General features: G+C 36.1%; 1 protein-coding gene across 1 annotated transcript in view; it reads left to right on the forward strand.

Annotated features, from left to right (window-relative positions):
* LOC143037762 (uncharacterized) overlaps window positions 1–15,000 on the forward strand; it is a 58,186-nt gene that overhangs the window by 38,479 nt on the left and 4,707 nt on the right. Inside the window, exon 7 of the mRNA XM_076206314.1 lies at window positions 6,927–7,036. Within this exon, the coding sequence (XP_076062429.1) occupies window positions 6,927–7,036 (110 nt within the window). The remainder of the gene's footprint in view (window positions 1–6,926; window positions 7,037–15,000) is intronic.

Below are 15,000 nucleotides of genomic sequence, written 5' to 3' on the forward strand. Positions count from 1 at the left end.
CATCCTCGAATCATTTCACATTTTCTATTTGCAATAATGTTTACCTATTCACTTCAGTCTTAACCAAAAATATTCAAAGCACGATAAAACATATATTTAACAATATGATCACACTTGGCTTGCACATCTCTTAAAAATAAAAAGTTTTTCTTCTCAAATACAAATTTCTATTTTATATACATGTAATTTGATTCAGTGGTTTTGAGATTTTGTTGTCCATGAGTCAGGTTACTTTCGTCTTTCATTTCGGAAGATTCTTAAGTAAAATATTTGTAATCTGAGCAAATGCTTATCTAGTTGTGGTTTGAAATATTCGTTTATTTGCCAAATGCGTTCAGCCAGATTTTTTTTTTTTTCAAACTGTCGAATGGTTGGTTTTTAACTTGAAATTTTTTAATTAGTTAAAGTTTTCCTTCGTTTTGCAATTTTCCCTTCAACTCCAACAAGAAAGTTCCAGCATACAGAACGGTAATGGTAGCAGTAGATATAGATATAAACCCTTGGCATAGTCAATAGACATACTCCATAAAAAAAAAAAAAAAATCAGACGGACATCCACAACAACAATAATAACACCAAATGGTTGACAAACTACCTAGTTGGCAAAAAGTACAGAGAATCTCAGAAAAAACATTTGTCGGGGACTAAAAGACTGTACGGTGGAGTCCCCAATGGAATCCTGATATCACTAACATTGTACCTAATTACAAGTGGCCTTCCCAGCACCATACCCAGAGCACAGCATTAAAACTCTCACCTATGTGGATGACTTAATAATCATAGCCCATCACAGCCTCTGCCAAACATCAGCCAGAGCATACAAATATACCCTGACCAACGGGAACTGTGGCTGAAACAAAAGAGAATGACAGTTTCTCCTCTGAAATCATCAGTGACATTTTTCATCCCCAGACTACCGGTAACTTCAGCAACCCGAAACAATATTCTATTTTTCTTTCTCTTTCTTTTCCCACGTGACACTATAGACCCATTCAGTCCCTTGACCAATAAAACAAGAATCTTCCAACCGACACGGTCCTCAGCCAGTTCCATCTTCGTCGTCGTCATCATCGTCTTCGTCGTCTTCGTCGTCTTCGTCGTCGTCGTCATCATGGTTATCATCGTCGTCGTCATCATCATCATCATCATCATCATCATCATCATCATCATCATCATCATCATCATCATCATCATCATCATCATCATCATCATCATCATCATCATATCATCATCATATCATCATCATCATCATCATCATCATCATCATCATCATCATCATCATCATCATCATCATCATCATCATCATCATCATCATCATCATCATCATCATCATCATCATATCATCATATCATCATCATCATCATCATCATCATCATCATCATCATCATCATCACCATCATCACATCATCACATCATCACCATCATCATATCATCACCATCATCGTATCATCACCATCATCGTATCATCACCATCATCGTATCATCACCATCATCGTATCATCACCATCATCGTATCATCACCATCATCGTATCATCACCATCATCATATCATCACCATCATCATATCATCACCATATCATCACCATCTTCATCATCGTCATCATATCATCATCACATCATCATTATCATCATATCATCATATCATCATCATCATCATCATCATCATCATCATCATCATCATATCATCATCATCATCATCATCATCATCATCATCATCATCATCATCATCATCATCATCATAATCATCACCATCATCATCGTCATCATCATCATCATCATCATCATCATCATCATCATCATCATCATCATCATCATCATCATCATCATCATCATCATCATATCATCATCATCATCATCATCATCATCATCATCATCATCATCATCATCATCATCATCATCATCATATCATCATCATCATCATCATCATCATCATCATCATCATCATCATCATCATCATCATCATCATCATATCATCATCATATCATCATCATCATCATCATCATCATCATATCATCATCATCATCATCATCATCATCATCATCATCATCATCACCACGACCATCACCCCCACCGTCATTATTATCATCATTACAATCTCATTTAACCTAACCTAACAGCCTTGAACACAAGGACGACTGTTCCTGAATAAACTTTAAGTGCAAATTAATTTTTTGATTTGGCAGCTTTTGTAGTTCAATACTACAGTGTAATTGTTATCCAGATTCAACAGGTATTAGGAATATCAAATCCTCTCGATCAAAGGCTATAACACCTCTCATAGTTGCCTTCGTAAAAAAGACATGTTATTCTTCATATTAGGTGTTTTAGTTTTGCTCACTGAATTCAATTAACGACAATTAACCCTTCAAAGGAAATTTGTATCTCACTTGTCAATCATATAAGTTTTATAATTATATTCGGATTCAAAACAGCCCTAAATTAATGTGACATGAACAATAAACACACAAATTATCCGTTTAGCAACTAAGAAAGGAAAAATATATTCAATTAAAAGAAAAAAACAAACTTCTATTGACAAAACTGCGTCACTCAGGCTGATATCAGGCGACCTCAAGACGTTCTTGGCAGAGCTGGAAATTTCTATTGGAAATCGAAGTCTGTTGGTCATGATGTCTGCCGAGGCAGGAGGAGGAACCTCGAAGGCTCGACCACCGAAAGTCGATTTTTCTTTTCGTCTTTCAAAGACTTTCATGAAACATTCATCAGGAGCGTTTTGTTGGGCCACGTTCCCAGGGACACAAATAAATTGGAGACCAATAATGACGCCTTTTTTTTTAAGGGTTCATAATAAATTGTCATCCACTCTTTCGACAGTGAGACAAACTGAATTAGTTAATGGTTGTTTTTATGTGGTCTCTTATTAATAAGTATATATATGGATTCATACATCCCCACATAATTTCCTATATAATTATGCATACATATATATGCACATATATATATATATATATGTATATATATATATATATATTTATATATATGTATATATATATATATATATATATGTGTGTGTGTGTGTGTGTGTGTGTGTGTGTGTGTGTGTGTGTGTGTGTGTGTGTGTGTGTGTGTGTGTGTGTGTGTGTGTGTGTGTGTGTGTGTGTGTGTGTGTGTGTGTGTGTGTGTGTGTGTGTGTGTGTGTGTGTGTGTGTGTGAGTGTGTGTGTGTTTACATACATATATATATATATATATATATATATATATATATATATATATATATATATATATGGCTAACAGGATTAGGAAACACAGGAGTCTTGGTCTGAATTTATTCCTGACTAGTTTCGTAGGTATACTTTTTCCTTTGAAAAAGCATACCTGCGAAACTAGTCAGGAATGAACTCAGACTGAGACTCCTGTGTTTCCTACTCCACTTAGTCAACCTGTCAGAATGTCTAAGTATATATGTATATATATATACATATATACATGTATATACATATATGCATATATACATACATATATGCATATTTATATACATATATGACACACAGGAAACCCACAGTCGGAGAAAATAAACTTCGAATAAAGAAGAATCCTATATTTCGGCTATCAACTGTAGCCCTCTTCAGGAAAGCACAAAAGACAGAGGACGGAGGGGACTTATAAACTACAGAAAAGATAAGGAATGTGGACAGATGACCTCACTAAGGCGCGGGGCAAACTGGGGTGGCGGAGGAGGGAGGGGAAGAGGTAAGGGGGGTTTGTAAGCTCCGTACTAGTTTACTGACAGCTGCGCGTGAAATGATGTCGGGAGTCCACTGCCCTTTAGAAATATTAATATTAGGGCATTCCATGCGTAAGCAGATTGTGAACGTTCAACAAAAACCGAAGGAAGTTGAGTCACCTGGTGTTTTTGTTTGCCCTGCCAAGATTGTGATTTGGTTTACTTGGGTCAAACCGGGAGAGACTTGAACACTAGATTGGCAGAACATAAAAGGTCAATTAGGTATGGGCAAGAAAAATCGGCTGTATTTCTTCATGTCAAAAATAAGAATCATTCTTTCGACTGGGGTAAGGCCAGATTAGTGTTTAAGTCCCACTGCGGTTTCAGGAGAAAAATAGTCGAATCAGCATTAATTGAGAAATGCCCTAATATTAATATTTCTAAAGGGCAGTGGACTCCCGACATCATTTCACGCGCAGCGGTCAACAAACTGGTACGGAGCTTACAACCCCCCCTAACCTCACCCCCTCCCTCCTCCGCCACCCCAGTTTGCCCCGCGCCTGAGTGAGGTCATCTGTCCACATCCCTTCTCTTTTCTGTAGCTTGTAAGTCCCCTCTGTCCTCTGTCTTTTGTACTTTCCTGAAGAGGGCTACAGTTGATAGCCGAAATATAGTATTCTTCTTTATTCGAAGTTTATTTTCTCCGACTGTGGGTTTCCTGTGTGTCATTTACAAATGTGCTACTACATTTCTGTTTAGAAATATATATATATATGTATATATATATATATATATATATATATATATATATATATATATATATATATATATACATGCATACATATACCAAAGGCTTTTTCCCCCTTATACGAGTATATATACTTACATATAATATGTCCAAATATGCCTAATATGTCCAAATACATCTTCGATTAAGAAGCACAAGTGCCTCTGATCGCGTGCTGGGCTTGCGATTACTATCTACTACCTTACCGGATAAAATCTTAAAAATATTATATAGACCTATCTATGAACAATGCTATAACCTTGCACACGCACACCCTGTTCCCTTCCCTAAGGTTAACAGTAACAGTTTACAATGTTAATGAACCTCTGAAGTCATAATCGAGGCTCGATCTCGGGGCCCTCGTTATTGCGTGCCCTAGACGCTAACAACCACACCAACAACAAACTGCACTTCATTATTTATGAGCAAAAGAGCAAGAGTAAAGCTGTGCGTATGCTATTTTTTTCCTTTCTTTATCTATTTATTCTCTCTCTCTCTCTCTCTCTCTCTCTCTCTCTCTCTCTCTCTCTCTCTCTCTCTCTCTCTCTCTCTCTCTCTCTCTCTCTCTCTCTTTCTCTCTTTCTCTCTTTCTCTGGAAGGTTTTCAGGGTCTTTTCCTTCTGCTTTTTTTCTCATTAATCTTTGGTTTGGCCTCTTTCGAGAGGAAAGCTTGAAGACGCCTTTTTGACGTTGGCACTTGTCTTCGAGTTTGGCATATCCGTCGTTCTGTTCCTTCTGAAGGTGTCTTCTCCTCGTATTCTATTTATCTGCTTATGCATTCATCTGTTTATTCACTTGTTTATTTGCTTATGTAGTTATTTGTCTGCTAATTTGTTTCACATAATGCTAATGATAATTATAATAATAACAGAAATAACACTAATGATGCAAATTGTAATGATAGTAATAATGATATAATTAATAATAATAATAATAATAATAATAATAATGATAATGATAATAATAATGATAATAATAATAATAATAATAATAATAATAATAATAATAATGATAATGATGATAATAGTAATAATTATAATAATAATAATAATAATGATAATATTAATAATAGTAACAATAAGATAATACTGATTATAATAATAATCAACAGTTCATCATCGTCATCATCGTCATCGTCATCACCATCAACATTGCCATCATCAACTACCATATTTTCCTTTTCTTTTTCTACCTCTTTATATGAAGTACGTAAACAAAAATAAATTTACACTAAGATGCATTTATAAAGAGCACTTAGTGATTCAACTTACCAACTCAGATTTCACTTAATTGAGGCGGACTGACTAAAGATGTGATGTCGACCTTGTAAGCCCCTTTGGGTGCATTTCCCTCCCAGAACCCGCCAATTCCGCTGCTCTTACCCGCCAAATATTTCCCTCCAGATATATTGATTACCTATCCGGCTGAGTCAACTCTCACTCCCTCCCTCACTCATCCCCGTATCCTTTAGCATCACCTCTCATTTATCCTTTACTCAGTCCTTTCTTGTGTTTCTCTCTCTCTCTCTCTCTCTCTCTCTCTCTCTCTCTCTCTCTCTCTCTCTCTCTCTCTCTCTCTCTCTCTCTCTCTCTCTCTCTCTCTCTCTCTCTCTTACACACACACACGCGCTCGCGCGCGTCAAGTGGCATAGTGGTTAGAGTTTTCGCCTGCCACGACGGTGGTCCGGGTTCGAATCCGGCCCAGGGCTGAAATAATTTCAGTATCGCTGCGCTGCGGGTTGTTACTCCAACTCTCGTGGGCGGGGAGTTGAGTGTGTGTGTGCGTATAAGGTCACAGTATTACCCATAGATCGGTCATACGAGCTCTGAGGTTAAAAAATGTCGATCACGAGTCCAACACATGGTCCAAGACCATGGTGATTCACACACACACACACACACATACACACACACACACGCACAAACACACACACACATATACTCTCTTTTCTCTCTTATTTCCTTTCTTGCTTTTCATTTTCTCTTTTTCTTTTTTCTTTTTTTTCCGTTCTTCCTCACAGAGTTTAGGGACCAATAACGGGTTCCTCCTCGTAGGCCGTCCTGTAAGACGGACAGCGATGCTTCCCATTTTCAGAAAACCCCATCCCCCTCATTACCTCCATCAGGAAGTGCAGCCCTGAGGGGCTGGTATTCCGTCTCCGGACTAGTCCCAAAATCTCCCTCTTATTTCACCTCCCACGCCACGCTGTTTTACTTCATCATCTGACATACTTATCTGTTCATTTATTTATTTAATCGTTCATTAATTTATCTATTTATTTTCTTTTTACTTCATCATCTCCTGATATATTTATCCATTTGTTTCTCTATGCATTCATTTATTTTATTTTTACTTCATCTTCTGGTGAACTTATCTATTTATTTCCTTATTCATCTTTATTTCTAATTCCTCTTCTTACGATGACGTCATAACGCTCTCCATTATGTTGACAGGGAAGCCGAAGCAGGTGCAGGGGTGCACGATGGAACAGCGTAAACAGTCCTTGGTCGTCTCCTGTCAGCCTGGCGTCGAGGGAGCTGTAGACCAGACCTATGAGGCACAGGTAAGCTGAAACACAGGCTTTAATCTCCGAATGTACACATAAGCCTATTTTGCTAAGGCTATAACACAACACCGAGGACATTCCAACACAGGCTAGGCAACACAGCTTAGGTATATTATTTCACAAACTATCAGGAGTTACATATATATTCAATGACTACGGTGCATTGGCAATGCACGTGCACGAACACTACATAAACGGGGAGGAGGCAGGTGCCCAAGAGAGGGCGATCAATTCCTGTCGGTGTTCTGGTAGTGATGCCAACAACAAGAACAACCAACATATAAACACACACACATTTACATATTCCAGAAACCACAGGGAAGATAAAGTCGGAATACTAAACGTGATTATAACCTTGAAATTTACCTTCCTCAGTTTTCTTATATCTGTATAAATATTGTGTTCTATGTCTCTTTCTTGTACTCTGAGGATGTCGTAATAGACGAAAACGTTTAGTATTCCAACTTTATTTTCCCTGTGGTTTCTGCAATATTATTTAGTCACGCGTTATTGTGATTATTTTTACATCTACATATGTGTATACATACATACGGTACATACCTAGAAATATACACGTAACTACATACATACACACATACACACATACAAACATACATACATACATACATATGTGCATACATACATACGGTACATACCTAGAAATGTACACGTAACTACCTACATACATATATACATACATACATACGTACATACATATATAAATACACACACATACATACATACATAACATATATGCATGCATGCATACATAAAGTACATTTAATTCTTCTGGACATGTTTAGAAATATGCACATATACATTTAAATGGATGTTCATAATAGCTACTAAATATGCACACATGCTCAAAATCATATTATGTTTCCTTATGACACATGTATATAAAAACTCATTTAACAAAAATATGTTTATTCCGGAGGCACACATACATTAAAATAAATAAACGTTAATTACATTTTGCACCCAACTAAATACGTCATTTATGAAAAAAATGATATATATAACATTAAAAAATACTAATTTTCATGATCACCAAAATCTAAATATTCAACGAAGATAAACATATCTTAATTAGCCCCTTGGGTATGGTTAGTTTATTTTATTTAATATTTTAGTTGGGGAGTTGTCAAGCGATGTTATTCAGTTGAGGGTAGGATTGAAACACAGATTGAGACTCGTTTTGGCTCAAGATAACCCACAGAGATGAATAAAATGGTCCAAATCTGTCCAGATACAAAAATGGCAGTGATATCACTGTAAACAGGAGGCTACTCGAGGTGCACACAGCAACTGCCGAGATGTCGTATAGATGAATAAAATTGTCTTGTGGTAGCCAGAATAAAAAGAGGAAAAGTAAATAAGTTAAGATGGCCGTCATTAGGTTATTTTTGGTCATTTCTAAGTAGTGTGCATTTCTAGTTGTCCTACTGTAAGAGGCAGATCTGTATACAGACACAGACATACAGGCACTTTTGGTAGAGTTCCCGGCTGCCATAACGGAGGTCCGGGTTCGAATCCCGCCCAGGACTGAAATAGCTTCAGTATCGCTGCGCTGCGAGTCATTACTTCAACTCTCGCGGGTGGGGAGTTAGGTGTGTGTGTGTGTGTGTGTGTGTGTGTGTGTGTGTGTGTGTGTGTGTGTGTGTGTGTGTGTGTGTGTGTGTGTGTGTGTGTGTGTGTGTGTGTGTGTGTGTGTGTGTGTGTGTGTGTGTGTGTGTGTGTGTGTGTGTGTGTAAGGTCACAGCATTACCCATAGATTGGTCATATATGAGCTTTGAGCTCTCTTCCGGGAGGGAAATAGCTGTCGATCACGAGTCCAACACGTGATCCAAGACCATAGTGAATCACACACAGACGGTGAGCGGAAAACTAAACACAGACAAACACAGACGGTAACTAAAATGTAGACCTGTGCACAGATATATGTATAGACAATCACACAGACGATCAACGGAAAACTGGAAAAGAGATAAGAAGATTTATCTTTAACAGAACTATCTCTTTCAAATACTTTCTTGTTTTTCAATGATCCAAGTTCGAATTAGATTCAATGCTCCCCATTTTTCTAATCAAACTTAAACAATATCTGAGAGAATTACTTGTGTTTTAGCGTCTGACGCATTGGGCCCTGCTGAAGTTAGACAAAATGAACAATGTTCAAAAGTTAAATGGATGAACGTAATGCTTGCTGTTGCTGCCTCGAGTTTGTTTCCACATTTTGCATTTCTGTGGACACCACTAAATTCACCACAGTGTTTAGCAACATTGTTTCTTTACATATTTAATTTCTAGATGTGGAATTTTAGTTGTTCGTTTTGTTTTTTGTTTTATTTTACTTTATCTTTTTTAATTCATTTGTACCCAAGTCTTTTTTCTGGATAGATTAAGGAAATTTAATTTAGTTGAAAGGAACCACGATACACATGTAAAACATATCTTTAATTGATTTCTCTCCGTGTAGCACTCTAGGTATTATTTTCTAGCAAACACTAGATGGGAGGAATAGACTCTGTTAACTTCAAAGTCTACTTCTACTAAGTCAGGTTGCTCTGGTCCTTAGAGGTCTTACCAAAGTCCATAAAACATCGACTACAGATAACAGCAGTCTATACCTTACATGCAATGGACAATGAAAACCGACTATGTATATCATCTTTTTTCCACCCAAGAAATAACAAAGAAATTCGTAAAATAGCCTGATGACAGAAACAGCAAGATGAAAAATACCATTGAGTACAAAAGGGGATTGAAGAATCTTTGTTATGGAACGAAAACATGATTTAATGAAGAAGAATAGCTTTTGAACAATTTTCAAAGCAAACAAGAGGATTTTAGAATAACAGCGAATGTTTTCTTTCTGTTTTTATATGCCCCGTTTTTTTGTTGAACTTACGCGAAATGCAGAAAATTTAAAATAAAAAAGAAAATGTTACAAAGATTAGACGAAGGCACATAAGAATTTCCAATGTTTGAGAGAACTCAGTCGTTATATACTTGATCTATTATGCACACATAATTGATGAAGGCACTCAAATTAAAATATATATATATATATATATTATTTTTTCAAGTAAGAAATTGCCTCAACAACTTCTTTAGGGCTGTGACCTACTTTATAGGCTTTATTCAGGCCAAATATGAGACGTTTTTATTCAGCTGAGAGGTGATCTCACGTCACAGGAGAGCTTCGATTGAATAGAGACCAACTTGTGTCTCGAGTTTGTTCCTCAACTGAATAAAAACGTTTGTTTTTATACTGAACACACGCACGCACACACACACACACACATTCGTCGGATTCACGGCGTGGATTGGAACTCCGGAAAAAAACGCATTTTTCGTGGATCTCAACTACGAGGAAGTACCTTATTGTATTTGTAGGGAAGGGGAAATCTCGTGGTGTAGTAAAAAGGTAATGAAAGGGGAGAAGGGGAGGGATTACTGAGGGAAATGGAAGAAAATGAGGAGGGAGACGAACGGGCTCCCCCTGACAGCAGAAAAAATGTAAACAAAAGATCAGCTGACGACACTGGGGAAATCGAAAATATCAGTAAAAGCATTAAGATTAGAAATATAGATAAGAGCAGCACAATGGAAGGTGAAGAAAATAATTTCCAGGGATTTAATGAGGGGGGGGAGGATACCAACCTCCCCCGATTGGCAAGACTAGAGGAAAAACTTGAACAAATGACCGAACATTGGGAGAAGAGGTTCGGTAACGTAGCAAAGATTGCGCAGAGAGCTGAAAAACTGGAAGAACTTGAGAAGGTGAACAAAAACTTAACTAAAGAAATAGAAGATTTAAAAAGGCAGTTAAAAGAAGTAAAAGAGGAGAATGAGGAATTAAAGAGGAATAATAAAGACAATAAAGAGGCCATAGCAAAGGAAGCACAGGGTTGGAAAAAGATCCAAGAAAACAGTAGAGTTGCATTTACTGACATAATTAAACAGCAAATGAAAGAACAAACTGAAGACTCAGTTATTAAAGTGATGAGACAGAAGGAGAATATAGTACGAGACTTAGCAGATAAAAAGAAATGTATAATTATATTAGGAATGGAAGAGAAATATAATCCAAATAGAACCACAAGAATCAATGAGGAAAAAGAACAAGTAAGCAGTTTACTAGAATTAGTTCAGGAAGATGAACATGAAATCATGAAACAAGTTGAAGAGATGTATAGGCTCGGAAAGTATAGTACAGATAAGTCCAGACCAATTAAGATTAAATTTAGGTCACAAATGACGGCAGAGAATATCTTAGCAAAAAACAGGGAAACTAGCAACAAGTGAACAATATAAAAAGGTATGGATAAAAAGAGAAATGAATAAAGAGGAAAGAGAGGAGGAAAAAAAGAAAAGACATGAAGCTAAGGAAAAAAACGAGAACAGAACAGAGTCAGAAAAAGAGAAATTCTATTGGAGAGTAGTGAATATGAAAATAAGGAAATACGACATACTAGAGAAAAACAAAAGGGAAAAAGAGAATACAATGGAAGTGGCAGAAAACTAAAAGTGTCTTACACAAATATAGATGGATTAATAACAGGACTGAATGAGCTGAATGATTATCTGAAGGAAAAAGAACCGGACATAATGGGAATTGTAGAAACAAAATTAAAAGGTCCACTACCACCCAACAGTGTAGGCAATGATGCATATAATTATTGGATTAGAAACAGAGAGACAAAACAAGGGGGTGGAGTTATGTTCCTGACTAAGAAGGATATAAACGTGAGGTGTGTCACATATGGAAAGAATACAGTAGAGATGATTATGATCGAAGTGGAAGACAGAGATAAGAAGAGCAGAAAGTTCGTGATAAATTATGTGCCTCCAAAAACAGCCTCGTGGGAAGAGAGTGAACATAAAAGTATGTTAGAAGACACAAAGATAACATTAAATAAGATAATGGAAGATGGAGGAAGAATAGTTATGATGGGCGACTTTAATTGCAAAGAAGTCTGCTGGGAAGAGATGACAGTAAAGGGTGGAGACGGCTCATGGGGAAATGTTCTACTCGAGATGATTATTGACCATACAATGACACAGTGGATACAGGAGAACACTAGGTATAGAAATGAAGAAGAACCATCAAGACTAGACCTAATAATCACATCTGAACCTAGAATAGTGGACAAGATTGAATATAAAACACCAATAAGTAAAAGTGACCACATATTGATTGAACTGGAACTAAATGAGGAAAAATACATGAAAAGAAATGAACAATATAGAAAAGGAAGAATGATGTATGAAAAAACAAACTTTGATAAAATAAGAGAATTCTTTCAAAAAGAAAAATGGGAAGAAATATACAAAGAAGAAACAACAGTGGAAAAGAAATGGAATATTTTGACAAAAATTTACAAAAAAGGAGTGGAAAAGTATGTCCCAAGACAAAAACAAGAAAAAGAATATATAAAGTGCTGGTACAGCAAAAGTTGTAGAGTTAAAAGACAAAAGAGATAAAGCTTGGACCAAATTGAAAAAAACACAAAAGGCCTGAAAAATGAAAAATATATACTTGTTATAGGAATGAATATGTACAAGTGTGCAGAGAGGAAAAGAGAAAATATGAAAAAGATGTCTTAGAAAAATGTAAAGATCAACCAAAGTTATTTTACAGATTTGTAAACAACAAACTTAAAAACAAACAAGATTTGAAGAAATTAAGACAAGGAGGAGTTGAATACACAGAGGATATAGAAATGGCGGAAATTGTCAACAAGCATTTTAAATCAGTGTTTACAAGGGAGAACATACAACCTGAAGAGATCAAACGGAAAGAGAAAGTCCCCCCCCTATGAAAGAAATAGAAGTAACAAAGAATGAAATATTGAAACACTTGAGTAATCTTCATGTCAGAAAATCGCATGGACCAGATGAAATAGCAAACTGGGTTTTGAAAGAATGCAGAAATGAACTGGCAGACAAAATACATAGCATAATAAACAGTTCCTTGAAAGAAGGAAAAGTTCCAGAAGATTGGAAAAAAGCAAATATAGTACCTATATATAAAGGGGGAAATAAAGAAGACCCTACCAACTATAGACCAGTCTCTCTAACAAGTACAATAGCAAAAATTTGTGAAAGAATTGTCAAAAGTAAATGGGTAAAATATTTAGAAAAAAAAAACAACGTGCTAAATCCAAAGCAATTTGGATTCAGACAAGGACGATCATGCGTCACCAATTTAATATGTTTCTATTCAAGGCTAATAGATATAATACAAGAAAGAGATGGATGGGCTGATTGTGCATTTCTAGACCTAAAAAAAGCTTTTGACAAAGTACCACATAAGAAGTTGCTTAAGAAATTAGAAACCGAAGGAGGAATACAGGGCAAACTGCTTAAATGGATGGAAGACTTTTTGCAGGAAAGAAAAATGAGAGTGGTGATAAGAGACAAACACTCAGATTGGGATGAAGTAATAAGTGGTGTTCCACAAGGAACAGTTTTGGCCCCAATAATGTTTGCTATATATATTAATGATATGGATGAAGAAATTGAAAGTTATATGAGCTTCTTTGCAGATGATGCAAAACTATTAAAAAAAAAAGTGAACACAGAAGAATATTGTGAATCACTACAGAGTGATCTAAATAAAGTCTGGGAATGGAGTAAGAAGTGGGAGATGGAGTTCAATACTAAAAAGTGTAGTATAATGGAATTTGGAAAAAGCAAAAACAGAATAACAGGATCATATAAATTGGGAGAAGAAAGTATAAAAAAAAGTTGAAAATGAGAAGGACCTGGGAGTCATTATTATGAATAATATGTCACCTGAGAAACATATAAATAAGATTTTTGGTGAAACTTATAATTTAATAAGAACAATCAAAGTAGCATTTACATACCTGGATGAAGAAATGGTGAAGAAAATACTAATCACTCCGATAAGACCAAGATTGGAATATGCAGCAACGATGTGGTCATCAAATACAAAACAATGTATAAAAAAAACTTGAAAGAATACAAAGAGCAATTACAAAATTGGCACCAACACTCTCAAAACTATCATATGAAGAGAGACTAGCAAAACTTGAACTACAGACACTGGAGCAAAGAAGAGAGAGAGGAGATTTGATAGCTATCTACAGAATCATGAAAGGCATAGAAATTATTGATAGAGAAGACCTAATAAAATGGGATGATAGAAATACAAGAGGACACGGAAAGAAAATCAAGAAAGGCAGCTATAGAAGAGATCTGAAAAAGAACAGCTGTCCTCACAGAGTAATAGACTGTTGGAACAAGTTAGATGAGAAAATAGTGTATGCAAAAACAATACATGAATTTAAAAATAGTTTAGATAAAATGAGATATGAAGACGGGACACCACGAGCATAGCCCCCCTTCCCGTAAAATACAACTAGGTAAATACAACTAGGTAAATACACACACACACACACACACACACACACACACACACACACACACACACACACACACACACACACACATATATATATATATATATATATATATATATATATATATATATATAGATAGATAGATAGAAAGATGGATAGATAGATATATATATGTATATATATATATATATATGTATGTGTATATATATATATATATATATATATATATGTAGATATAGATACATAGATCTAGTGGATATAATCCTTCACAAATATGCAACACAAATGCATTTGCTGGTAAGCACACAGGGTAGCATACATTCAGGGTACATGACCGCTAACTTGATGAACGGTGTACATACGCCCAAGGCACTGTGCAGCCCAAAGCGCGTACACACATACGCACACACACACACACATACGCACACACACACACACGTGCGCGCGCGCGCAGAACATAAAAATATCAAAATGAAAAAATATATAAAGAGTCTAGTTATTTACAACCTGGTGTACCACTGCAAGGGACAATCCCGATCTACTTCGATGAGGAACCTTATAGATAAG

Source organism: Oratosquilla oratoria, chromosome 23 (genome assembly GCF_046742065.1).
Source record: "Oratosquilla oratoria isolate Oo_2021 chromosome 23, ASM4674206v1, whole genome shotgun sequence".
In the NCBI taxonomy this organism is placed as follows: domain Eukaryota; kingdom Metazoa; phylum Arthropoda; class Malacostraca; order Stomatopoda; family Squillidae; genus Oratosquilla; species Oratosquilla oratoria.